We start from the raw sequence: 24283 nt of genomic DNA on the forward strand, positions 1-24283 counted from the left end.
CGGTTGCTGCCAGTCACAGCCATTCACCAGGGAAGTGAGGGAGGGAGAAGCCCCACATCTATTAGGAGGAACAGAGATAAAGTCAGAGTCCCCTTTGCTAGGGATGGCCTGTGTATCCTCCAGCAGCCTGGGTTTACCAGGAGGAGGCTTAGTTAGATAATTATCATCCAAATGTCAAGAGGGGATTTACTAGCCAGACAGACTCAGGCAAACACATTCTGCAAGACGTCCTTAGGTCAGGGTCTTGGTGCAGAGGAGTGAAGGTCCCCTAGGTCCATTTGCTGTGTTTCCTTCAGAGGAGATCTGACTGATAGATCCCACCGGGGCCATGCAGTGTTCCAGGAGCTCAGTCCTTTCCTAAGTTTTGCAATGCAGTTTGCTTCCGGTGGGTTAAAAGGCACCCCAAGGTAGAGTCCCAGGGAACCGAAGAAGCCTTCCGAGGCATGCTCCCAGAAAAGTAAAGAAGGTCCATTACCAAATCCCCCCCGCCCGACTCCTGGCTGGCGTCTCACACAGGATATGTCAGAGGTTCCCGTGTGTCAGAAGCAATGGGAGGTGTCCCTCAAACAAGACACCACTATTGAGCATGATTCTGCACAATTCTGCCTTCCTGTGAAGGCATTCCTGTTGTAAAAGGCCCTGGAGGGGTGCCGGCATCCCTCCCCTTCCCGTCGCATCCTAGGCTACAGATGGATGTCTGATGAATGGACCCAGTTACTGTGCCGTCCTATATTCTGGACATTGTGTTATTGCCCTGCCATTTTTAACCCATGGAAAATATTAGAAAAGGTTTACAAGGGGAAAATACCCAATTTTGTAGCTTTAAGTAATTAGTAGAGGACACTGACAAGAAAGAGTAAAGATCGAAATCCATCATGGTCTAAGTGACATTCCAACACATGTGGTCCTGACAGCCAGCTTCCCTAGGTAACGTCCCGGTTGGGTTTTAATTCAGTCGGGTACTGGTTTCGGCCGGCTCCCAGTGGAGGGCCTGTGGCCGGAAGTGGCTAGACCAGGGATGTGGAGGGGATCACATTAGATCAGGAGGAAACCTCACCCGGGAGTCTTAAGAATGGCAGCCATCCTGGTGACTTAGGTGACTTCCCGTGCCCAGGACAGACAAGTTTGTATAAGAACAGCAACAAAGAGAGGGCCTCAAGCTTCTGGGTCTTATTACCATTCCAGCCAGGGTACTGACTTCCAGCTGGGAGGCAGACTTTCTCCTCCCCGTAGAGTAGCCACGGGCTAGAGGATTACAGCCCTAGCAATTGACATGAAAGTGTTCCATTAAGACCATAATTCTTGAAGGGCCCCTGAAATGAGAGTAAAGGAAGAGGAAAGCAAATACTCTCCAATTTTGCAGGGAAGCTCAGACTCCAGATGTAAAAAGACTCAAAGCCGCACCTTTGGGCGCCATATGATGAAGTTCTAGAACATAGGTGAGGTTCAGAGCCGACGACCAAGAAGGAATTCTTGAGACGTCTTTGGTGCAAAATGGTGGTTTATTAAAGCATGGGGACGGACCCTTGGGCAGAAAGAGCTGTTGTTCTGGGGGTGAGAGCAGTGGCTGGTTATATACTTTGGGGGGTTGGGGGAGGTAAGGAGAAAGGGCGGGTTTGAAATAACTTTCATATGGTAAGAGGACCTGCGGGATACCTGAGGCCTTGCCACTGTCAAGGTTTTTCCTTTTAATAAGGCATTAACAGTAAAATAGTTGGGAGCTTCCTGGAGGAATGTCACACTCCTGCTGTCACACAGTCCCTATCAATGAGCTTTAGGTTTAGAAGAAATTTAACTTTATTTACATTTCCCTGTGCCTCAACCTCCCTCAATTTTAGGGAGGGGAGGAGGATGTTAGGGCCTCAGGAACAGAGTTACGGGTCTTTGAAGTTAGGCCATTGGTAAGAAAGCCTCTTCCTTGTAAATCACTAGGACATTTGTAAACTGAGGGAGACTGAGGTCTTGCAGGCTTGTGATCTCTACGAGTTAACCATTTCATTTATTTTTCCCTCGGACAGCCAGGAGCGCCTGAGGAATGTCACATATACCCCATGGGGGGTGTTTTGTGGGGTGTCGGCTTCTGCTCTGTCCTCAGCTTGCCTTCTGTTCCCTCATCAACCTGAGCCATAATCTAGAGTCAAGGCTCTACCGACCAAGCCAACCAGGCGCCCCTTGCTTTTTTCTTTTGATATATTGTCAACATATCTGTATATCAGTTTTTCAGACATGACTTCTCTGAGTTTCAAGTTCCCCAGCTGTATAAAGAGACAAGTAGTTGTGAGGGTCAAAGAGTGTAAAAAGCACATTGTAAGACTTGATTACAAATAGAGCAGATTTGTTTTATCTTTCTTGGGCTGAATTCTTCCTTTTTTGTCAAAATACTTTCTTCAGATACAGAGCCCTTACCACATTAATTTAGTAAATCAGTAAATTTTTTTAAAGTACCCTCTACTCCCAAGGTCAGGCTCAAACTCATGACCCCAAGATCTAGAGTCGCATGTGTCACCAACTGAGCCAATAAATAAGTAATTTTTGAAATGACTGTGTGCCTGCATGTCTGGGGGCACCTGGGTGGCCCAGATGGTTAAGCGTCTGGCTTCAGCTCAGGTCATGATCCCAGGGTCCTGAGATCAAGCCCCACATCAGATTCCCTGCTCAGTAGGGAGCCTGCTTCTCCTCCCGCTGCCTGCCTCTGCCTACTTGTGCTCTCTCTCTCTTTCTCAAATAAATAAATTCTTTAAAAAAATAAAATAAAAAGACGGGCAGTCTCTGTGTTTGGTCCGCAGTGCCTGTCACATTTCCTGGCCCATAGTCGTACTCAGTAATCATTGGAACTAATATTTGTCACCATCTCTGAATCTTTTAGTAGTCTTCTGTTCTTGATCTCCAATATTCTCAAAACGTGCTGCTAAGCTTGCTTGTTTTTGAATGTTACTGATCGAAAAGTAGCATTTCCAAGTCTGTTTGGGAACAATAACTTAAAATAGGTTGTGTTTATGTATAAATGTAAATTCATTCTTCATTGAAATCTTCCTTTTTACCATCTGGTCTGATGCTTGGGGGAACTGGATTACTCTGTTTTCAACTGGTTTAAGAATGTAAAAGAATGTAAATAGCATTACTGTTCTCTGACCAGTCTTCCTTAAGGAGAAGGAGATTGTTTGAAAACTACCTTTTCAAGTCTGAAAAGCTAGATAGGAATATGGAAACTATGCTTTGGAGAAAAAGATAGATAACAGATGTGTTTTTTTCCTTATATTTTCTGTAATGACAAATACTGCTTTTGTAGTAAGGAAGCTTTTTATTACGTTTCTAGAGTTTGCAACCCACCTACAAAGGGACAACTAAAAGGTAAAGATTATGAAAAAGATAAAGACTAAATTTATTATGAATTTATTATGAGTTCATATTACATGTAAATAATTTTATTATGAATTCTATGAATTATGAATGTATTTATTTTTTCTGGCATTATAAACACATTATTCATGAATATTCTTACAAGTTTCTTAATGCTTTTATTTTACAGATGCCCTATTTTAATCTTGTGAAGAGTTTAACATCTGCTTTTCCGAATAGGTATAGTATGTCACGGTACGTTTATGATCTGTGTTACAACTGCTAAAATTATTAGCTATATTGCCAGTAAATTTCTGTTCTGAATCGTGGTGGGCTAGTCCAGCAAATTGAGTATTTAGGTTAACTAAGTGACACAGTGTCTGCTCTGTGTGCCCTCTGCCTTTTCAAAAAATGGGAATGGAATAAAATTTAAACCCAGAACACAGTAAGCTAGGTTCATCTTTGATTTTGTAGTTTCTCAAGGTGTCCTGAGTATAAAAATAAACTATTCCTATATTGTTGAGCAAGAAGAGAATTCCGTGTGTTTTTCTAAATCATAATGACCATTTTGGATTCGTGCCCAACTTCTAGCAAGTAGATGTGTATATAATTCTCACTTGAAAATGAAATTATCTCACTTAGTAAAACTCACCTAACGTGGCGTGCGTTTGGGCTTGACCCAGGTTCCATCACTCGTCGTCCGCCGCGTGCTGTCATAGCAGAACACAGAGTGGGGAGCAGTACAGCGATCCTTTCAAACTCGGCTGGAGAGACTTGAACGGTCTGTACGAGGACATTAGAAAGGTAAGCCCGCTCGGTTTGACTGTGCTCGAAGTCGTGCTGGTTTCTGAGACCGGTGAACAGACAACGCAGGTGTTCAGACCGGTGCTGCGCCGTCGCGGACTTGGTTCACGGGCGTGCAGGGTCCCATGTTATTGAGCAGCAAGAGGGTCGGAGGGGTGTGGAGTGCGCAGGGCGCTTCACCACCCACACCGAGGTTACTGCAGAGTCGGGGAACTGAGAAAATAGACACGCAGCCCTGCTTAGCCTCACCTGTCCCTTCCCCTGTCCGGGCGTGGTGAGGCGCTGAAAGTCCGTTCCAGGCTGCCCCAAATTGGGCTTTCTCTGTTAACCGCATTTTCCCCCCAAACTTTTGGTGGCTTCTCCACTGCTGCCCAGACGTGTTCAGTTGCCCCTCATCAGCTTCCTTCCCCTCTCAAGGTTGTCCGCGTTGCCCCCCAAACCCACACTCCCCTCTCCTGCTCTCCTGGCAACACCACTTTGTGCCTGAGTGACTCCGGGCGAGGCCTGGAGGAGCCGCTCCCTGGCCACCTGCTGTGTCTACAAGGCGGCTTGCGCCTGTCTGCCTGCGCCCGGCTGGCTCCTCCTCCCGGTTGAAGTAAATGTTCCCTCTGTTCCAGGAGTCCTTTCACCTCCAGCTCGGTCCCGTGCCCTTTGCCTCCTCGGTGCCTTAGGAAGGACTCTCGTGGTTGCCCGTTCGCTCTCCTTCATCTGCGAGCTCTCCCTCTCCGTGTCTCTCACATCTCTTGTCGCTTCTCTCCTTTGTTCGAGTTCATCCTTCCAGGGACCGTCCCTTGACCCCGCGTGCCCCCTTCCCTTCCAGTATTCTCTGCCTTTTCATGCTTCCTCCGCTGTCATCACCGTGCCTGCCTCCCCAGCCTCTCCCCTGAAACTCCCTTTGCCAGCCCGTAGCTTCCAGAGCTCTTTCTGCTAAAGCCAGTGGACCCTGCAGTTCTATCTCCCTTGATGCTGTTGACTGCTGGACGCTGTTGACCGCCCCCCACCGCCTGGAAGACTTCCTTGGCTTCTGCCCCTTTCTGGTTCTCCTGAGTCTTAGGCCATCCTTCAGTCCGCTTCCTGGTTTCCTCTCTGTCCCCTCCTCACTCTCTTTGATTTTGCCCTTCCTTTGGGTTCTTTCTGTTCCCTCTTGTCTCTGTGTCCTCAGTTTACCCACTCCCACACTTAGGATCCCCACATAATACGTCTGTTCCACATTGAATTGTCTCTCTTAAAACCATGCATCTAACTGTCGGGGCAAGTCTGTGGAGGGCCTATGGCTGTCTCCCCGTGACATACCTGAAACGCTGGTTTCCTCCCCTAATCTTTGTTTCAAGTTTTTCCTACTTATTGAAGGCACCACTCGGGAACCTGGGCGGGATCCTAGAATTGTTCCTCTCCTGCATCCTCCTGGCTGGTCTCTTGCTGTCAGTTCCCCAGTTTATGTCTGTCCACGCCCCTTTCTTTGACCCCGCCAGAGTCCCTCTCCCACCTGCCTCTCCTGCACCAGCCGTGCCCCCTTTGTGCTCCGGGAGGGGAGACACAGTCACTGTAGGGCCAGCACCTGTCCCACTGTGTAGTGTGCCTACTGTGTTCCTTCTCCCCAGCCACATGGAGCTCCTCAGAGGCAGGGGCTGTCTTATTTTTCTTTGTAACCTCTGCACTTACTACCGTGCTTGGCACTGAAGTCGGTATTTTGGGGACTTAAAGACTGGCCCGGCTGCACCGGCTGCACCAGGTTCACCTGAGTCTGGCCGAGGGTCCTCTGGGGCTGTTCTTAGCTCCTGTTGCTGCGGGGAATTGAGCTATGATTCATTCTAGCAGGTCCTTGAGAGGCACATACAGCAAACACACATCCATCACTTAGAAGGTCACCTTCCCCTTCATGAATCAAAATCCTGCTTACTTAGTTCTATGTCAAAGCTTCTATCCTCCTTTAAATATTTGGTTTTCTAGCCCACACTGATTTCTCCCCTCTCCGAACCTTTACTGCATTTATTTTAATTTACTGCATTTAGGGGCGCCTAGGTGGCTCAGTCAGTTAAGTGTCTGCCTTTAGCTTAGGTTGTGATCCCAGGATCCTGGGATCGAACCCCACATCAGGCTCCTTGCTCATCAGAAAGCCCGCTTCTCCCTCTCTCTCTCTCTCTGCTTATGCTCTCTCTCTCATTCTGTCTGTCTGATATCAATAAATACTGTATCTTTAAAAAAAATGTATTGCATTTAATTTAATTATGCCATTACTCAAGTTACCACTCAGAACATTTATGTTTTTTTTTTTAAATGTTTCTTCCCAACTCAGTTCTAAGTTCCTGACAATCGGCAAACTCTCTTCAACTTCCTCTGTGAACTTTGGACACATCCAGCTGAGCCAGGCACAGCTTTGCCTCCATACCCCAGTCACCCCCTTAACTGCTGCCTCATTGGCTCCCACGCTGCTCATCTTTGTCTCTCTCCTCCATTTTCCAAGCGACTACCAGCCTCTGTTCCTTTTTTGTCCCTGGGCCACCTAGTGCTTTCCTGTTACCCCCTGGAGTCTGTCGGAGTCTTTGGGGTTGCCCTAGGCCTTTGGGCACTCGGGCAGGCCAGGTATCACCTGTGGCCCAGCCGTAGGGCAGCCAAGCCAGGTTTATGGCCTTAAATGTTGGAACCTTTTCCAACGGAGTGTTGAATTTCTCGAGTGAAATGAGTGTGCTGAGTACAAGCGAGCATGCTGAGATCAAATCAGTTTTGTAGAAGAAATCCTGTTGCCTTTTTTGCTATCATGATGCCGTGTTGACACAGAAACTTCCATTTCAGGAACTACTCATATCTACAACAGAACTTAAGGAAATGTCTGAATACTACTTTGATGGAAAAGGAAAAGCCTTTCGACCAATTATCGTGGTGCTAATGGCCCGGGCGTGTAATATTCATCATAATAATTCCCGGTGAGTTATTTACTTTCACTCCTCAGTCATTTTCATATTTGGCAAATCTTCCTTCCCAAGCTTGCCGTTTAGTTCCGGATGAAGAGGTAGCATTTATCTTAGAATTCATTTTGGTGAGTAGTTTCTGGTTTGGAGTCCCCAAAGTCGCCTGGTCTGGGCATCTTCCCTTTTCACACTTTTTAATGTCTTAGAAGAACAACTTCAGTGCAGGTAAATGTGTTGAAAAGAATTAAAAGCCATAGTTAGTTTCCTCACCCCGAAGTAAAGAACAGCAGGAGAACAGCAGGGTTCAGTGCGTACATACGTGTAATCATTTATATACCTGGGGCCATTAGTCCAAAGGTTAATCGTTATGAAGTCCTGAGCCACATGCCCACGCCCTAAGGGTCTGCCTTCCTGCGGCCCTCCGAAGTTTGCCATAGAAAACTCTTTGAAGAAGAAGGCATTTTGACTTTTGGTCCTCAGCTGTGTTTTGAATATCTATAAAATTTTTGAATATTAAAACAACTGTATTCAAGGAAATCTTAAAAAGATTGACCCTTGACCTTATGCAGCCGTCTCTGCCACTCCCTCTTCCCCTCTCTTGTATTCAGTCATTCTCTGGGTACCTGTGATTCTGTGTTCTGCTTTCCCGACTCACCTGTTTTCTCTCTTGATGGCGTTGCGAGACTGAACTCATAGTCGTTTGTTTCACATGGTGTGACCTGCTGACGGAATTCCAGGGCAGCATAACATACCCGAATGTCTCCCTAGTGTGGAATGTTTGCATTGTGTTCCTTCTTCTCAGGGGAGCACACTTTAAGGAAAGCCTCAGGGAGTGTCAGAGGTCGCCTGTGAGCAGCTCTCCTCTCTGCCTTTGTTCCCTGCTGCTGTGACTCCAGCTCCAGCACTCGCCACCACCTCAGGGTGCCTCCGACAACACCTCCACCCCCTCTACTCCTCAGGGTGCCTCCGACAACACCTCCACCCCCTCTACTCCCCGCCGGGGCCCAGACTCCCGGAACATAGTTGGAACAGACAGTGAGCTCTCGGGACCATGTGCACTTCACCTGGGAGGCAGAACCGCAGAAATGAACCAAACTGGAAATAGCTCTCACACCAGCTAGAGCACAGGGTTCTCAGCCTTGACGTTTTAGGCCAGATGATTCTTGGTGCGAGGGCCATGCTGTGTATCCTAGATGTTCTGTGGAGCCTCTGGCCTCTGCCCAGGGCCTGCCGGTAGCACCGCACCAAAAATGTCTCCAGACATTGCCGGTTGTCCCCTGGGGAGCAAAACCATCCCTGGTTGGGAACCACTGGTCTAGAGAGAGTGTGTGTTTATATTTTAATTTCTCAGATTAATGTGTAATACAGTCCATTACCATCAGAGGTGACATGGGAAGTAAGACATCCTCCTGCATTGCTTTAAATCCTCCCCACTCTTATCCCCATGGTTGCAAGTGTTTTCAGTTTGCCTTGCTGAAACTCTATAAACTTGGTTGCAGAAAACATGGGAGGATATAACACAACAAAGTCATTGCTAGAGGAAAAAGTAAGTTCAGGGGCATCTGGGTGGCTCAGTCAGTTGAGTGTTCGACTCCTGATTTCAGCTCAGGTCACAGTCTCGGGTCACGGGTCTCAGGTTGCAGGATCGAGTCCCTCATCAGGCTCTGTGCTCAGCCGGGAGTCGGCTTCAGATTCTCTCTCTCCCTCTGCCCCTCCCCCTGCTTGCTCTCCCCCTCTCTCAAATAAATAATGCTTTAAAAAAAAAAAAAAAAGTAAGTTCAAGGACGCCTGACTGGCTCAGTCAGTAGAGCATGTGACTCTTGATTTTGGGGTTGTGAGTTCAAGCCCCTTGTTGGGGGTAGAATTTACTTGAATAAAAGGAAAAGTAAGTTGAACACTGGTCCTTCTGGGATAATTTAGCTGCGGCCTCATACCCCTATAAGGGCTGGGACGAAGGCCCAGTACAGAGGCAGAGCTGTGGCGGTGGCGTGCATTTGATTGAGTGGTACCCTGCGCATCATTCTCTGAGCCCAGCTTCTGGGGAATACTTGCTTCCTAAGAGCCCTTTTGAATCAGGCTCTGAATTGGCTAAATATCTAGCTGTTACTTCCATGCCTCTTAAAGCAAGAAGGGACACGGGGACAGGGTGGGGAAGCTTCTGGAGACCTGGGCCGTTTCCGGTTTTGCTTGCTGAGGAAGACTTAGAACAGCACGGACGAAAGGGAGCTAGAGATTCATGGGTGGGACCTCACCGAGCCTCTGGTTCTGGCCAGCGCCCCCACCCCGGGGACACCAAAACCCATTCCAGTCCTTCATTTGCTTGCTCACTGCGGATGGCAGAATTGAGAGATCCCTGCTCTTTGGTCTCACTGTCAAAAGTTTAAAGGCTTCTGTATGGCTTATCAGCTATCATCTTCTTGTTTGTGAAATGTCTATTATGTAGGTCAGTGATAATCCTAGAGGGGATTTTAGAAAACCTAATAGAACAGATACCTACGAAATAGCAAGGGAGGAAACTACCTTTAATTGATTTTCCTTTTTCCCTTACTAAGCTTTTCAGTGGTCTGTTAAATATTCCTTGCCAGATTACTAGGACTTCTTAACCTGAGGTCCATGACAGTTATGAGGGTGTGTGGGTCCGTTAGAATTGTATGCGGAGTTTTTTGTGTGTTTGCATTTTTTGGGGGAAGGAAATCAGAACCTCATAATATATTCTCCCAAGGTAATATGGCCCCAAAGCGCTTAAGACTCCATCTTTATATTTCTGTTGTATCGTGATGACCCAGTATCTGGGCAGGTAGAGGAGGAACACACAAACAAAAAGACTCAAACTTGAAAGGTCCAGAAAACAGCTGTCGTGGTTCTGAGATGCGCCGCCTCACTCCTCTTGCAGTGAAGGACTCTGTGCTGGACCGGGTCTTGTTGGCAAGGAACCTTCAGTTCTTAGCCTCTTGGAGGACCTCGTCGGCTGCAGCAAATCCTGTCTCCAGAGCCGGCCCACATGCAGGCCTGAGAGAGGAGGGGGCGTTCTGGCTCCAGTGCAGACCGTGGACAGGCCCACCTCGCAGCAGAAACTCCTTCATCTGCACAGTTCTGTTTCCTTCTCTCCCTCCCCCAGCTTTTGATCCCAAGGACAATCCTGAGTCAGACACTTGAAACTTCAGAGTCTGCTTCCCAGAGAGCCCAGCATGCTCCAGAGTTCAGCAAACTCACTGTAGGGCAGGACTGACTTTATCAAAGAATCTAGATCAGAAACGAGCTTTCAAGTCAAGAGCCTTCTGTAAGATCGCTGTTCTCACTGAACGCGGTACAGCTGCGGTGTCTGATCCTTGTCAGACAAGCCAGACCCCCTGCTCGGAAGCCACATCTGAGGGACCCACTCTTGCCCTCGGTCTTGACCCCAGCCGTTTCTGTGTGGAAGTCTTCCGGCCCTAGAAGTGGCTGTCACTGCCAGTGATTGGGGTGACAGGATTTCGCGCGTCGTATTGGTCTTGATTGTGCCGGTAGCCAAGCTGCACTGGATCCCATTGGAGCAGTTGACAAAGCCAGACGTTTGCTCAGAGGGCACAGCTTGTAAGATGCCATTTCCCCATTAGTGACTATATCAAGGTTCCCAATGTGATGGAAGTTCTCCATGCAGAGAAGGTGACTTTATGATTCTAATATGGACAAAGGAAATTTCGGAACCCTCCCCTGGGAAAACTATCACAAAATAGCCATTATAGCACCATCTCACTTAAATGATTCCTAAGATCCGGCCATTCACGAATTTGGAACCATTCCTGATTTCTGTGTGTTCCGAACCACTGAGCCAGCCACTACCGTAGCGATTTATGGGATAGGCAGGAAACCTGGTGCCAAAAGAAACGTTTTGGCTTTCAACCTCGGAGATGGCCCTTTTGATGTATCTGTATTCATTACTGAAGTGGATCTTGAGGGCAACAGGGACACGCATCAGGCTCCCCTCGGCCAGCTGGGCTCCTTCTGTGGCCTGTGCAGTTGGAGGGAAATGGAGGGAGAACGAGAGCCCGAGGGGCAGCCCTGAGCCCTCTGACTTCTCGCTTCCGGGAGCCCCCTCCAGACCTGGCGGTTCTAGCGTCCCATTCCAGTGGCCCGGGCCCTGCAAATGGAATGGTCGCCACCTCCAGGCTGTCACGTTTCCACATGCCCAGTGGAGGGAACTGGGGAGCTTTGAGGGGCCCTGCTCCCCATGCTGGGGATGCAGAAAAAGCCCCATTCGGTGAGGAGCCTCTGTAGCCACCAGTGAGCAGAGCCCGATAGCCGTGGTCACCGACGGAGAGCGCTGTGTGACCCCAAGCCAGGCAGGCGTGTGGGACCAACAGGGCTGTGTCTGCTGCCGGTCCCGTAAGCACCTTAGAGCCTGGGGAGACCAAAGCCATTGTTTTTCGAGTGATTCGGGTCTGTCGGTGCACAAGATGACAGACTATGAGCAAGGGCCCCTCAGGCATCCAGAGGTCCAGGGCTAAGCCCTGCACCAGAGATGCGTGCCCCTGGGACAGAAGTTAGGTCTCCTCTCCGCCGGTCTGACCGCATGGTTATGTGAGGAGAAGCAGCAGCAGCTTGTGTGTGGTCCCAGCGAGCTCACGGGACTCGTTTAGAGTGCCAAGCCGCTCTGCGGGGAGCACCGGGAAGGAGATTCAGGGCTCTGCAGAAACCTGGCAGTGGTCAGTCAGCCTGGACCGTCCGGTTCAGCACATCTGTGGGTGGAAATGGGTGTCACCTGGACAGTGGGAGTGATCAAAAGGACCCCGACAGGAGCTGCAGGAAGAGAAGCTTTCCCCTAAGAAGAGCAGGGAGGCAGAAGGACGTTCAGATGAGCTACCTGGTAACTGATAGTGTTTCCCCTTCCTTTGGCGAAAGCCCTGCTCTGTGCGTAAGACGGGAAGTACCTTGTAAAAGAAGCAGTAGCAGTGACCGAGCGGGGACTCCGGCAGACCTGGGTCTGGATGCTGGTGTGAGTGCCGAGGGGATCGAGGGGATCGGCTGGATCGGGATTCAGTTTCAGGTCAATTTTGTGTCGACTTTGAAGTTGACCTTCATTCAGAAGATTGCAGCCTTTAGGAAGATGGGCGAGAACTCCGAGGGAGATGACGACGAGTATCGAGGAAGAGCATCAGGCAGGGGAGACAGAGACAGATGCATGTGAAGAAGATCCTGAAATTTCCTTGGCCGACTGTCAAAGCTCAGCCTCACGCAGGGCGACGATCCGCCGCCCCCTTCCACCTCGTCGCAGCAGACGTTGGGCCCTTCGTGAGAATGAGCTTCTTGAAGGTCAAGGAAGGATGAAGAGAAAATGCCTACAAAAGCCAAACTAGAAAACTCACCACAAGGAGAAGAAAGCTTTGATGTCCCTGATTGTAAAACAACAACAACAACAAAAACCCACACAAACAAACCCGTACAGTGAATGATTCCAGAGAATCCTGTGCTGAGGAAAATGGTGATGAAATCACACAAGCCGCCTAATCTTACCAAGGGAGTGGGGACTCTTCTTAGCCATACACTTCTAATAAAATCATTTATAGCAGCCAAGAAGAAGTCAAAACAAAAAAAAAAGCACAAAACAAAAAAGTCAAAAAAAAAAAAAAGGTAGAATCTAGTTTTTTCCTTTTTTTTTTTTTCCTTTTTCTTTTTTTGGAGGGAGGGACAGAGGGAAAGAAAAAGAATCTCAGGCAGACTCCACTGACTTTGGAGCCTGACACAGGCTTGATCTCACGGCCCCGAGATCTGTGACCCCAGCCGGAATCAAGAGTCAGACATGAACCGACTGAGCCACCGGGCGCCCCTCTGGTTTTCTTCTCAGTGCCACCGAACCGTGTGTGATCGGCCGAGGTGAACCTAAAACAGTTGCATCGTTCATGGCAAAACAGGACATCCTGTGGCATGCTTTATGTGTGCAGAGAAGCGAAAGAAAAGGAATAACTCCCATCCATTATGTAGAAAACCAATTGAAATGATTGTGCTGACTTATTTCCTGTAGTGGACTTGTCTATAAAAGTTGAAGTCTAGGTTTCTAACTAGATAACTCTAAAAATTTACACAACATAAACATTTTTTTTACATGTATCAAGGTGAGAAAATCTCGGTACATGTAGATTTCTTCTCTATAGTGTAGTTTACCTACTTTGAGAGGGGGAATACTAAATATTTACTTCCTTTTAGAAAAATTTCACTTATGTCTGTATTTTATGGTTGAGTTTTAATGTAATTAAATTGGGTTGAAATTAAAATGGTTATATAGCTCATTTACCCCTACTTCTTGTATTTTATTATATATATTTTTTTAACATTTTACTTATTTATTTGTGAGAGAGTGCATGCACAAGCACGGGGAGTGGCAGGTGGAGAAGCAGACCCCCTACTGCCCAGGGAGCCCGACTGGGGACTTGGTCCCAGGAATGACCTGAGCTGAAGGCAGATGCTTAACCGACTAGGCCACCCAGGTGTCCCATCTTGTATTTTAAATGATTTCCACTTTCTTCCACATTTTAGAGAAGTATCTGATTTAAAATATGGAAGTAGGACATTTAAATGTATGTTATTTCATGTAAGGAGAATTTGTATAGAAGATTTAATATTTAAATTTTAGATACTTTTAAACCTTCTAGTCCTTAGTTTCTCTGCTCTTTCAGAGCCTCTTAAAATAATCTTTCCAGATTAAAAAAGAAATTGGTAGTTGTATTTGGTACTATATAAGTAAAAAGGCACTTCTCATTTTCTGCCCCTTTGGTCTACTAAGAGATAGGTGGTAATGTGTCATGTGAGAAAGCCATCATTTACCCAGAAGACAAAACTTTTTTAAGGCCTCCTAGGACAATGTAGAATTGTTTTAGGGAGTCTAACCTGTACACCAGGCACTTTTCCACACCTAATTTCAGGATTTCGTGCAATTTCTTGTTTTCCCTAAATTGAAAAACCATCCTGAGACATTTTGAAGTGCCTTTTTGAGCTGGGTTGCATGGCCCCAAGTGGTTACCTAGGATTCAGACCTCTAAAACTGGCTTAAGGCCAGTTTTAGAAATTGGTGAATTCAGACTAATCCAGAAATTCAGTAAACAGAAGGATTGTTTTTAAACTACCTGGGAGGGCGCCTGGGTGGCTCAGTGGGTTGAGCCGCTGCCTTCGGCTCAGGTCATGATCTCAGGGTCCTGGGATCGAGTCCCGCGTCGGGCTCTCTGCTCAGCAAGAAGCCTGCTTCCCTCTCTCTCTCTCTCTGCCTGCCTCTCCATCTACTTGTGATCTCTCTCTGTCAAATAAATAAATAAAATCTTTAAAAAAATAAATAAACTACCTGGGAATGCCATCACTTCCTGCTAAATTATCCAGAAATGATACATCATATTCTTTCCAGAAAGATGGGGTCAGAATAGAATTCTAAAATATCTCTCAAACCGCATATATTCACATCTCGATTTATATTTAAATCGGAATCTAAGCAAAGCAGTGAAAATAACCACTTAAGATCCTAGTTTTTTTCTCCATGTATGACACTTATATGTACTCAGGTAAAGACAATAAAATCAACTGGACTGTTAAGTTCAGAATAGAAATGAGGAATATAATTTTACACTGTGAATCTGTGTGCCAGTTACTAACAGTGCATTGTATGAAACTTGAAAACAAAACCACACATACATGTGACTTACCCACATATGCATGTGAAAGTAGGAAGCATGGCCACGCAGATTAGAGCCTTAGCCGGAGACTGGGCTTCAGAAGTGCCATAAAGCTTCATTAATTTGGGCTTTATAATCAACTAAAACTAAGAATCTTCCCGAGGAGAGTTGATAGTAAAAATGAGATTATAAACGCTGTGTATTCAGGGTATATTATGCAGTGATTATGCTATTTACAAAACATTCAAGTCTGCAAATGGTCTCATTCCAGTGCATAGGTAGATGTCTTGATTTTCTAAATTTTAGGTTTTGTATACATATGTTATTTATTGATTTACAAATAAACACAGTAAATGTTTGATTAAGAATTGTTTCAAGGGCGCCTGGGTGGCTCAGTGGGTTAAGCCGCTGCCTTCGGCTCAGGTCATGATCTCAGGGTCCTGGGATCGAGTCCCACATCGGGCTCTCTGCTCAGCAAGAAGCCTGCTTCCCTCTCTCTCTCTCTCTGCCTGCCTCTCCGTCTACTTGTGATCTCTCTCTGTCAAATAAATAAATAAAATCTTTTAAAAAAAAATTGTTTCAAAAATATTATTGGCACTTACAAATAATTGTTCATAATAATGAGTTTTGTTTAAAAAGAAATGGTGTTTGAATATCATCTACTTGGGTCATCAGAGGTACGTGTCTGAATGTGCTTTTGTTTTTGGAGCAGCCATGCCCGCCCTCAGTGGCAGTCCACATATTAAAGGACAGCTTGACACAGTTGGGGGCCTCCACGGCATCAAACAGACTTAGATTGAGAGACGCATGTTACAGTGTAGTAGGGCCCTGAGATGCGGTTCTCCCTCCCGTTCGTGTGTATTACCCTGTGGCGTGTTGGCGTAAGTGGTTTCTCAGCTCGGAATTGTGGATGGTCTGGAAGGGTTGGAGGGGGCAGGGAGGCGAGGTGGGCTAGCCACCCTCCTACTCACCGGCATGAAAACCCCTGTTGTCATGGCCTGTAATTTCTCTGCATTAGCTAGGAAATGAAATTCCGTGAGGCCAGGAACCTCTTCTTGACTGTGACACACACGGATGGCTGTTGAGGAAGAATTTATTGAGCGAATCAAAGCACTGGGCCCTGAGTCTTGTAGCTGGCTTTAAGGCAGGAGCCTCTGGGCTCCCAAGCAGATGAGGGTTAGCTGTTGGCATCATTTAGTTCACTTTCATTTTTAATAAGGGTTTTAAAGACACTGATTAGTGTGCGTAGGCGCCTGCTGGCTCAGGAAGGTAACCGCAGGTTGTCATGGCCTCGGATTGTGAAGTTTGTAGTTGTACTGGCTGGTTGTTCGGATTCTGAACTGGGGTCTGATTTAGTCTTTACAAAAAGGTTTCTTCGGCTTAAAAAAATACCAGCTGTCCAAAAATTTGTGGCCGTGTTGTGCATCCTCTAGCCAGCTTTCAGTTTGTATGGTAGGGAATTTTCGGCATTTACAAATACTGCTGTGAAAAGATAAATATAGGGAAGCAGCAGTGCGTGAGGTGCTCAGAGTGTTGAATATGTTGTTATAAATGGACTGCTAACAGGAATTAATAAAAAGCAACAGAAAATAATTTTGAAAAGGGATCTTGAACTGCAGTCTGTAACGAAGGACACGTTGAGGCGGAAGAGATTTTGGTGACCAGCTGGCCGTCAGTCTGCTTGGTGAGGTCCAACTCAGGCATAGGAGGACACTGATGAGAGCCAGAGGCCTGTAGGCTTGTGAACATGCGGCGTGTGCACCCACCAGGCCACAGCGATGTCATCACTGAAGGACACTCCATTCGCTGTGCCCAGTTGGAAAGAAAACAAACCAGTGCATTACTCGGTAGCGCCCAGCTCCTCTGGAGAGAGCTGGGTGCAGAGCCCTCCTGGGTAAGCTGGCAGGACGAAGACGTCATTACGGGGGGCTGCTCTCCACATGTCCACAGACCCCAGAACTTCTGCAGTGTGTCTTCAGTGGCAAGAGGACGAGCAGTAGCATGAAGCCTGCGTCATGTGCGATGTGGCTTCGTAGGCATCTGTTCCGTCCGGAGATAAATCCCAAATACAGGAGCTGCTGCTCTTGGATGTCAGTTCCTCTCTCTTGACGTTGGAACTGCTCCTGAATTCCAGCTCACGTTCAGGCTTGAACCCACTGTTGTCAACCAAGAGAAATGGACGCCACCCGAGCCCAGTGTGCGTATCCAGTGACCAAGGACAGCGACCTGCTAAGCAAGCCTGAGCTCATGGGCATCGCTCCTGCACCTGCTGTTCCTTAAATGAAAGGCACCTGTGGTGTCCATGCCAGTCACATCCTCACCATGCCCGAAAGGAACACAGGACAGGGGACCGAGATTGCAGAGGCAAGAGATGGAAACATGAGGCCAAACGAGAAGCAGAGAGTGGGACGGTCGGGACCCCCACTTGGTCCCACTCCGCCCCTGTGGAAGGTGGGACTCTTCAATGTAGTATCGATAATGAGGACGGAGTTCTTAGGTGCAGGAAAAGGTATTTCAAGAATTGGATCGCTGACAAGGAAGCGGTTGAGCCCCTTGAGAGGCTAGTGAAGGTGAGGACACCGCGGGGCTGAAGAACAGCCCCGCCCAGGGTGTCCCCACCCTCGCCCTGGGACCGGGCTACGTTACAGAGCAAGAAAGGGTCTTTGCGGAAGGGATGTAAGTTAAGGATCTGGGAATGGGGAGGTGATCCTGGATGATCAGATGAGCCATAAATGCAGCCACGGGTCTCCCTGTAGGAGGGGTGAAGGAGGTTGGTGCCCACAGGACAGTGGGAAGGTGCGTAGGTGGAGCAGAGAGATGTGGAAGGCACTGGTCCTAAAGGTGGGGTCCTGTGGCCGGAGGCCAAAGCCTGTGGACAGATGCCAGCGGCTGGAAGGGGCAGGGGGCGCCCGTCGGGGCAGAGCACAGCTTGCCGACACCTTGATTTCAAGTCGATGGAGCTGTTCGGACTTCCTGCCTCCAGAATGGTTGATTTAAACCACCAAGTCTGGGGCCACGTGTCACGGCAGCCACGAGAAGCTAGCCCAGACCTCGGCGTTACATCGCATGACATCAGCGCACGGAGGGGCCCGGGGGCTTCTCTCTCCCTCTGCGGAGGCCCCTCTTCTGCGGGAGCAGCCTGGCCGCGAACGGACCAGCGGCCAAACAGAAGACGCTCCACAGTCGCCATAGTGAAGGACCCCAGCTTGCAGCAGGTCGGTTCGGTGACCGATACAGACAGACGGATTGGCGTCTAGATGGTCATATTGTCCCATGTACTGACAACCTAAAGCGCGCACTTGTATCAGGTAACAGCTAGGACAGGGGGTTTACATCCTGAAGCGTTTGATGGAGAAAGAGAAGGACTTGACAGATTGCACTATAAATAGTGAGTTTTTTCAGTGCCAAACCGATGAAGGGTTCAGTCGTGTCCTTTGAGACGCATGAGAATGCAGAGTGTAAGAGGAAAGAGGTCACGCTCCCGCGATGGTGCAGGTGAGCAGGCAAACCGTTCTGCTCCCGGGCTGAGACGAGACCCGCGGAGGCAGTAGCATGACACCTTTGCACGGACGCCTCGAGGTTTCAGGTCATGTTTGGACAAGGAGCGTGCTGTCTTATTTCATTTGCCTGTGATTTGGAGGGAGAGCTGCTGGGGAGCTCCCAGAACCCTTCTCTAGGAAAGTGTGTCCGCCTGTGGCTTATGGTAAAGCCAGTGAAAGGACGGATTTCCCAAGCTTGGTGCATCAGCATCACCTCTGGTGGGTTTTAAAAAATGCAGATTCCTGGGCCCGTCATCGGATTCTGACGTGGCAGACAAGGGGTATATGGCTAAGAAACACGAAGCTTGTCAAAGTCCTAACAAGCAAAGTGAAGCGCTTATTTTTAGGATTGTTAGAAGAGACAAAAAGAACATTCTGAAATAGAAATAGCCTTCTGTAGACCACTCGCGAGTTCTCTCCTTTACACAACCTCTGTGGAGCTGGGAATAGAAATGTCTGTGTCTCTGCTGTTAAAGTGAAGCCGCATTTGCTTCCTTCATTTATTCCAAACCAAAATAATCAATTGAGAAGATTTGAATATCTGCTTAGAGGTGATTTTCTCACACTGGGGGATTTTACTTGTAATTTAAGACTTTACGTTATGTAGGGGCACGTGAGTGGCTCTGTCGGTTAAGCATCTGAATCTTGATTTCAACTCAGGATATGATCTCAGGGTCATGGGGCCGAGCCCCAGGTTGTCCGGCTCCCCACTCAGCAGGGAGTCTGCTTCTCCCCCTCTTCCCCTGCTCCCCCAGCTCACGCTCGCTCTCTCTCTCTCTCTCTCTCAAAATAAATAGGTCTTAAACGAAAAAAGAACAAAACCTCACATTATGTGTTAGTGTGAATAAGGAAAAAAGCCTTTCGCTTCAATTGCATGTAAGCTGTGTAAAGATAGTACATGGGGGTGGGGCCTGTCATTATATCGTTCCATGTATTTTTGTCTGTGCTTGAAATACTCCGTTGTAAAAATTTTGTTGTAAGTCTAACGAAGGGGAAGAAACAAATGTCCTGGGGCTGCTGAGTCTTCACATAGTCGTGCGAGTGAGAAGTACAGGGGCCACAGCCGACTTTCAAGCCGAGGGCCTCTGTTTCCCATGCTGTCTCGCCAGTCTGCTCCTCAGACACCCAGAAGCTGGCTGAGCGTGTCCGCTCTCTCCCAGCAGGAAGGGGAGATGGTGCCCAGCTTTCTGAAGGCTTGACTCAGTTTGGCACTCGGGAGATCTCATCTTAAAGACAGTGTGAGCGTGTTCTTAGGATACGTAGGTTTTGGTTCCAGCCCTCAACGCTGTGCTGCGGGAAAGCAGTGGCACATTCTCCCGATAGAAGCTGATATGCATTTGTGTAGGAGGAAGCACATCGGATACAACCAGAACGCATCGCAAATCCCGACGCTCGTCCCATGTAGGGGCTGTGTCACCATTGCCAAATGACGTTCTAAGCAAGAATCCTAATTGCACGGTGCAGGAGTTTAGCCCAGTCAGATGGCCTTTCTGTATACATCCGGTCTCTGAGATTTCAAAAGATTTTAAGAAATCTTTGTCTTTGTTCTAATATCCTCACATCTTAAGAACTCCAGCGTCTCGGTGAGCGCTGCCAGTTCCCAGCAACCTCCGGGCAGGAGCCCCTATCTGCTGACCTAGTTTGTGGTAGTGGAGGTGGGGGCCCCCCTTAGGAAGGCAGGAGAACAGTGAGGGGCTCTCCCAGTTGCTTTAAGGTAGTTTCTGCTCCTCACCACCAGGCAGTGAGTATTAGACCAAAGGCCGTTGAGAAAATACCCTGAAAGATAACTTTTCTATGAAAGCCCTGTAAACATTCTCATTTTCCTATGCATTTGAACTCAAGTAAGTTAGGGTCTGACACATTTATCTGAAAAATTTGTGAGGTCCAAGCCTCCTGCTGTGGGGTTTGTGTCTCACCGAGGGCTTCAGAACTGCTCAGAGAAGCCACAGATGGGAGCATTCATCTTCTCATTTCCCGTCATGGCCTTAGAACTCGTCCCTCCCCTCTGCTGCGTTACTTCTCCCACCTCGGAAGAATGTGGTGTGGTCTGGAAGGACTTAGAACTGTCACGACTGTGACAGGTTAATAGATAATGGACAGTACTTCACAAGTGATTCCTGGGCTAAAAGCAGTTGGCAGGCTCTGAGGTTTCATTCTGAAATCTTAGCTGAGAGTTGCCGGCAAAGCACCGTATTTTAAAATTATATTTAAAGCAAGATCAGAAGGCATTCTGCAGGCTGATTTAGTGTCTAGTTAAATACCAGCATCTTTTATGTGCTTGCACGTCATTTTTCATTGCTTTCTGCTAGATGTGAAGAATTAGAATGGGCATTCTCTTTTGCAGAGGTTCAAGCTAGATTTTTTTCTTTTAAAGAAAAAGTCCTGTTTCAACATCCCTCTGACTTTTCTCCCCTCTAAGAGATAGTGTGATGAAATGTGAAAAGCCACTGGAGTAAGGGAAACATTTGGTCAGCATGTGTTTTTTTAAAAGGCCCATAGATGATGATAGTGATAATGAGATGATGATTAGAAAGGAACCGGGGCATATTTTCTTTTAAAACCTATAAACCTCACACCCGTGTATCTTCTTGAGAATGCTTAGCCCGTATATGGTATTACAACTGGAAAGAGAAGTTTCAGTTTCCTTTTTTTTTTTTTTTTTTTTTTTTTTTTTTAAGATTTTATTTATTTGTCAGAGCAAGCATAGGCAGAGGGAGAGGCAGGCTCCCCACTGAGGAGGGAATCCAATGTGGGGGTCAATCCCAGGACTCCAGGATCATGACCTGAGCCTAAGGCCACCGTTTAACCAACTGAGCCACCCAGGCATCCCAAGAAGTTTCAGTTTCTAATGCAAAGGTTAAACATGGATTGGAAGACAGTTTTGACCAAAATTCTGTCTTGATTCTTGAAGTCTCTTTCCTAAACATCTAATTTAACACAATATTAAAAGCTTTAAACACCATGACCGTGTGGGGTCTTCATTACACTTTTCGGCACTGCTTCTTAACTTGTCTCCCCCATGCTCCCCTGAAATCACCTAACCTAATCGTAACTCGGACCAACTGCCAGGATGCCCAAGACCCCAGTGACAGGGCATAAAGTCGCTTCTTCTGCCTAATGGCCAGACTTCTGGGCTATTTTTTTTTTTTTTTAAAGATTTTATTTATTTATTTGACAGAGAGAGATCACAAGTAGACGGAGAGGCAGGCAGAGAGAGAGAGAGAGAGAGGGAAGCAGGCTCCCTGCTGAGCAGAGAGCCCGATGCGGGACTCGATCCCAGGACCCTGAGATCATGACCTGAGCCGAAGGCAGCGGCTTAATCCACTGAGCCACCCAGGCGCCCAAGACTTCTGGGCTATTTAAGCCTTTTTTGTTGTCAATCATACAAATTCTCCTTCTGAATGGGCTGTCCGTAAAACAGAATCTTGGCCGGGTAACTCATGCGTTTTTAAAATGTTCTCCAAGTGATAGAAATGGCTCGGTAGGGAAGCGAAAAAGTGTTTATACAGTTTCTCTTAGAGAAATAAAATTCTTTATCCTAGATCGGATGTCCAGTTTTCACAAGATGATTGCTGAGAAGGTTATAGGCGGCGTCTGTGTTAAAAAGCATTGCTTTCTGTTAACTAGAGATGTGCAAGCAAGCCAGCGCTCCATAGCCTTAATTGCAGAAATGATCCACACCGCTAGTCTGGTACACGACGATGTCATCGACGATGCAAGTTCCCGGCGAGGAAAACACACGGTTAATAAGATCTGGGGTGAAAAGAAGGTACGGTGTTTTGTTTCCTTTTCATCTTCTGACCTGTTCACATGCTCTTTGGAGTGCATTAACTCTTCAGATTTGTTTCATTAAAAAGTAAAATACGCTTCCTGGAACGCAGCCTTCCAACTTCCAAAACAGTAGTCACGTCTTGTCTGTGTATATACATTTGATAATAGAGAAAACCACAGAAAAAATAAGCTTCAGGTTTCTGGTTAGTCACACTTCTATATAGAATTCCTTTTGGTTATAGGGAAAGGGATTTTTGTTGTTATCCAAAAAGCACATTTCGCGAGGAACCATACATTTTACTTTGGGGCTCAGATTACTCAAGTTCAGTTTAATTCTTTAACCATTTACAGACTGCCATGTGCCAGGCAAGTAAATGAGTAAAGCTGAACTATATGTGTGTGTGTGTGTGTGTGTGTATTTTTACATATCTATATTTAAGATACACACACACACACACACACATATACTGTGAAAATTACACATTTTTAAACAGAGGCTCTATAATTGAGTTCAGTTCATATATGTATATTTTAAAGCATATTTCCACGGTATTTTTTAGCATCTCTTGAAAAGGGTATGTAGAATGGGGACTTTTGCCTAAAGATACATAAGTCACGAGTTCAGACAGGAACGGTGCCAAATGAATGGACACAGAGACATGCAGACATTTCATTTGGAGGCGGCGGCCCCCAGCGCACACCTCCGTGGGCCGCCAAACAACATGAGTGCGAACGAGGTTTCCCCTGCTCACCTGCCCTCCCGTGTATATAGGACCTGGTTCCCTCCTGTTTTCCTATCGCCCTTATGAAAAAGATGTATATCATAATTGTCACCTTCACATGCTGGTTTTGCTTTGGGGTGCATGACTTTGCTATGTATTGAGTCCTGCAATCTCATTTAAAATCTTTTATTTCACATTTGAAATAAAAGGTTTTGTGTCCTATTGACAGAATTCCATACATCAGAATGTTGTTGGAAAAAAAAAAAAGGTGTGTGGGGGGGTGCAGTTTCTTTCTGGAGAGATCACGGGTAACTCTGTGACATATCCCTGCAGTCAAATGTCTGTTTTCAGGGCCTGTCCTAAAGCCTTATTTAAGAGTACAAATTCGGGTCTTCTACTTGCCTAATTAGTCGTCCCCACTGTGATCACCTCTGCTGTTGGTGGCCTCTTCAGCCTGAGACTGGTCTGTCAGGCGCGCCCCGCCCCTCAGCCTCCTTCCCTTTTCTGCCTCCCAACAGAAAGTACTTGTGTTTCCAGTAAAAATCCATTCATGCGGCGCCCCCTGCAGGAGCCCTTGGTACCTTGCCCAGGTTCCAGCCCTCCCATCAGTCCCTCACCCACGGCTCCCCAGGGCCCAGTGTGGCGGCCTCACCTTCATATGTGGGAACCTTTTGGCCTCTGGGATCCCTGGGCCTGAAGAGGAAAGACATAAAAGCCTAGAGATCCAGAGCCCTAATGATGTGGGGGGGGGGGGTCGGTGAGGGATTCCTCTCCATCATCATGGGTGCAGCGACTATAAATGTGTATTTATATTTAGGTCGAAATAATTTGTACAATATGTTATATAAAATGACCAACAGGTAAATATACTGAACATCGCTAATTTTAGATACTAGAGAAAAGACAAAAAAAAGTAAAATGTGATGTTGAAAATTCTGTGAATTAAAATTTCTATGACATCCAGTATTTGTAATTTGTAATTATACTAATTATAATAAAACTCAGGCATTTTTTAAATAGGCAAACGAGTACATTTGATTACAGTGTATAATTCAGTTATGTATAATTTAAAACAACCTGTAAGTACAGTATGGGCATCTCCTCCCACTCTAAAGATTAGAAAAATATCGATTATCTAGTGTTGACTACAAAAAAGTTTGTCTAGGAACAAGAGGCAGTGAACTTGGAACCTGGATGCCTAGGTTTGCTTTTCACTTGAGAGAAGCACACGTTGTGCCCTTTGCTGGGGTGTGCCAAGCACCCGCTGAGATAATTCCCAGCCCTGCGCTCAAGGAGTTGGGTAAATAGGGGCATGGCTGGTTGAAGACAACTGCGAAGACAGCAGCATGCATGGGGAGCCGCGCGCACATAGAGGAAGGGCATCTGCAGGCTGAGGGATCCTGGTGGACTTCCTGGAAGTGTCACCCGAACTAACTGTGCAGCTGAGTCTGCCCAGTGAAGAAGGGGAAAGGCTTTCTGAGTAGGAGAGAGACAGTCGTGGCTTGAGGAAAGTGTGAATGTTCCAGCACGGCTGACCCGAGGGCCGCTGGACCCTGGTGCGG

General features: G+C 47.1%; 1 protein-coding gene and 1 pseudogene across 4 annotated transcripts in view; both read left to right on the forward strand.

Moving 5' to 3' along the window:
- The window catches only part of PDSS1 (decaprenyl diphosphate synthase subunit 1), a 54582-nt gene that overhangs the window by 13290 nt on the left and 17009 nt on the right, over positions 1-24283 (forward strand). For 2 of the 4 annotated variants that reach the window (XM_047740188.1, XM_047740186.1), the window contains exons 2-5: positions 3530-3594; positions 4023-4143; positions 6937-7067; positions 21856-21997. In XM_047740188.1, the coding sequence (XP_047596144.1) occupies positions 3530-3594; positions 4023-4143; positions 6937-7067; positions 21856-21997 (459 nt within the window). Of the gene's footprint in view, positions 1-3529; positions 3595-4022; positions 4144-6934; positions 7068-21770; positions 21998-24283 lie in introns of those variants that run through there. The other 2 variants (XM_047740185.1, XM_047740187.1) reach the window with 2 other exon arrangements.
- LOC125106320 (E3 ubiquitin-protein ligase Mdm2-like) lies at positions 8922-12647 on the forward strand (annotated as a pseudogene).

This window comes from Lutra lutra, chromosome 8, assembly GCF_902655055.1.
Source record: "Lutra lutra chromosome 8, mLutLut1.2, whole genome shotgun sequence".
Classification (NCBI taxonomy): domain Eukaryota; kingdom Metazoa; phylum Chordata; class Mammalia; order Carnivora; family Mustelidae; genus Lutra; species Lutra lutra.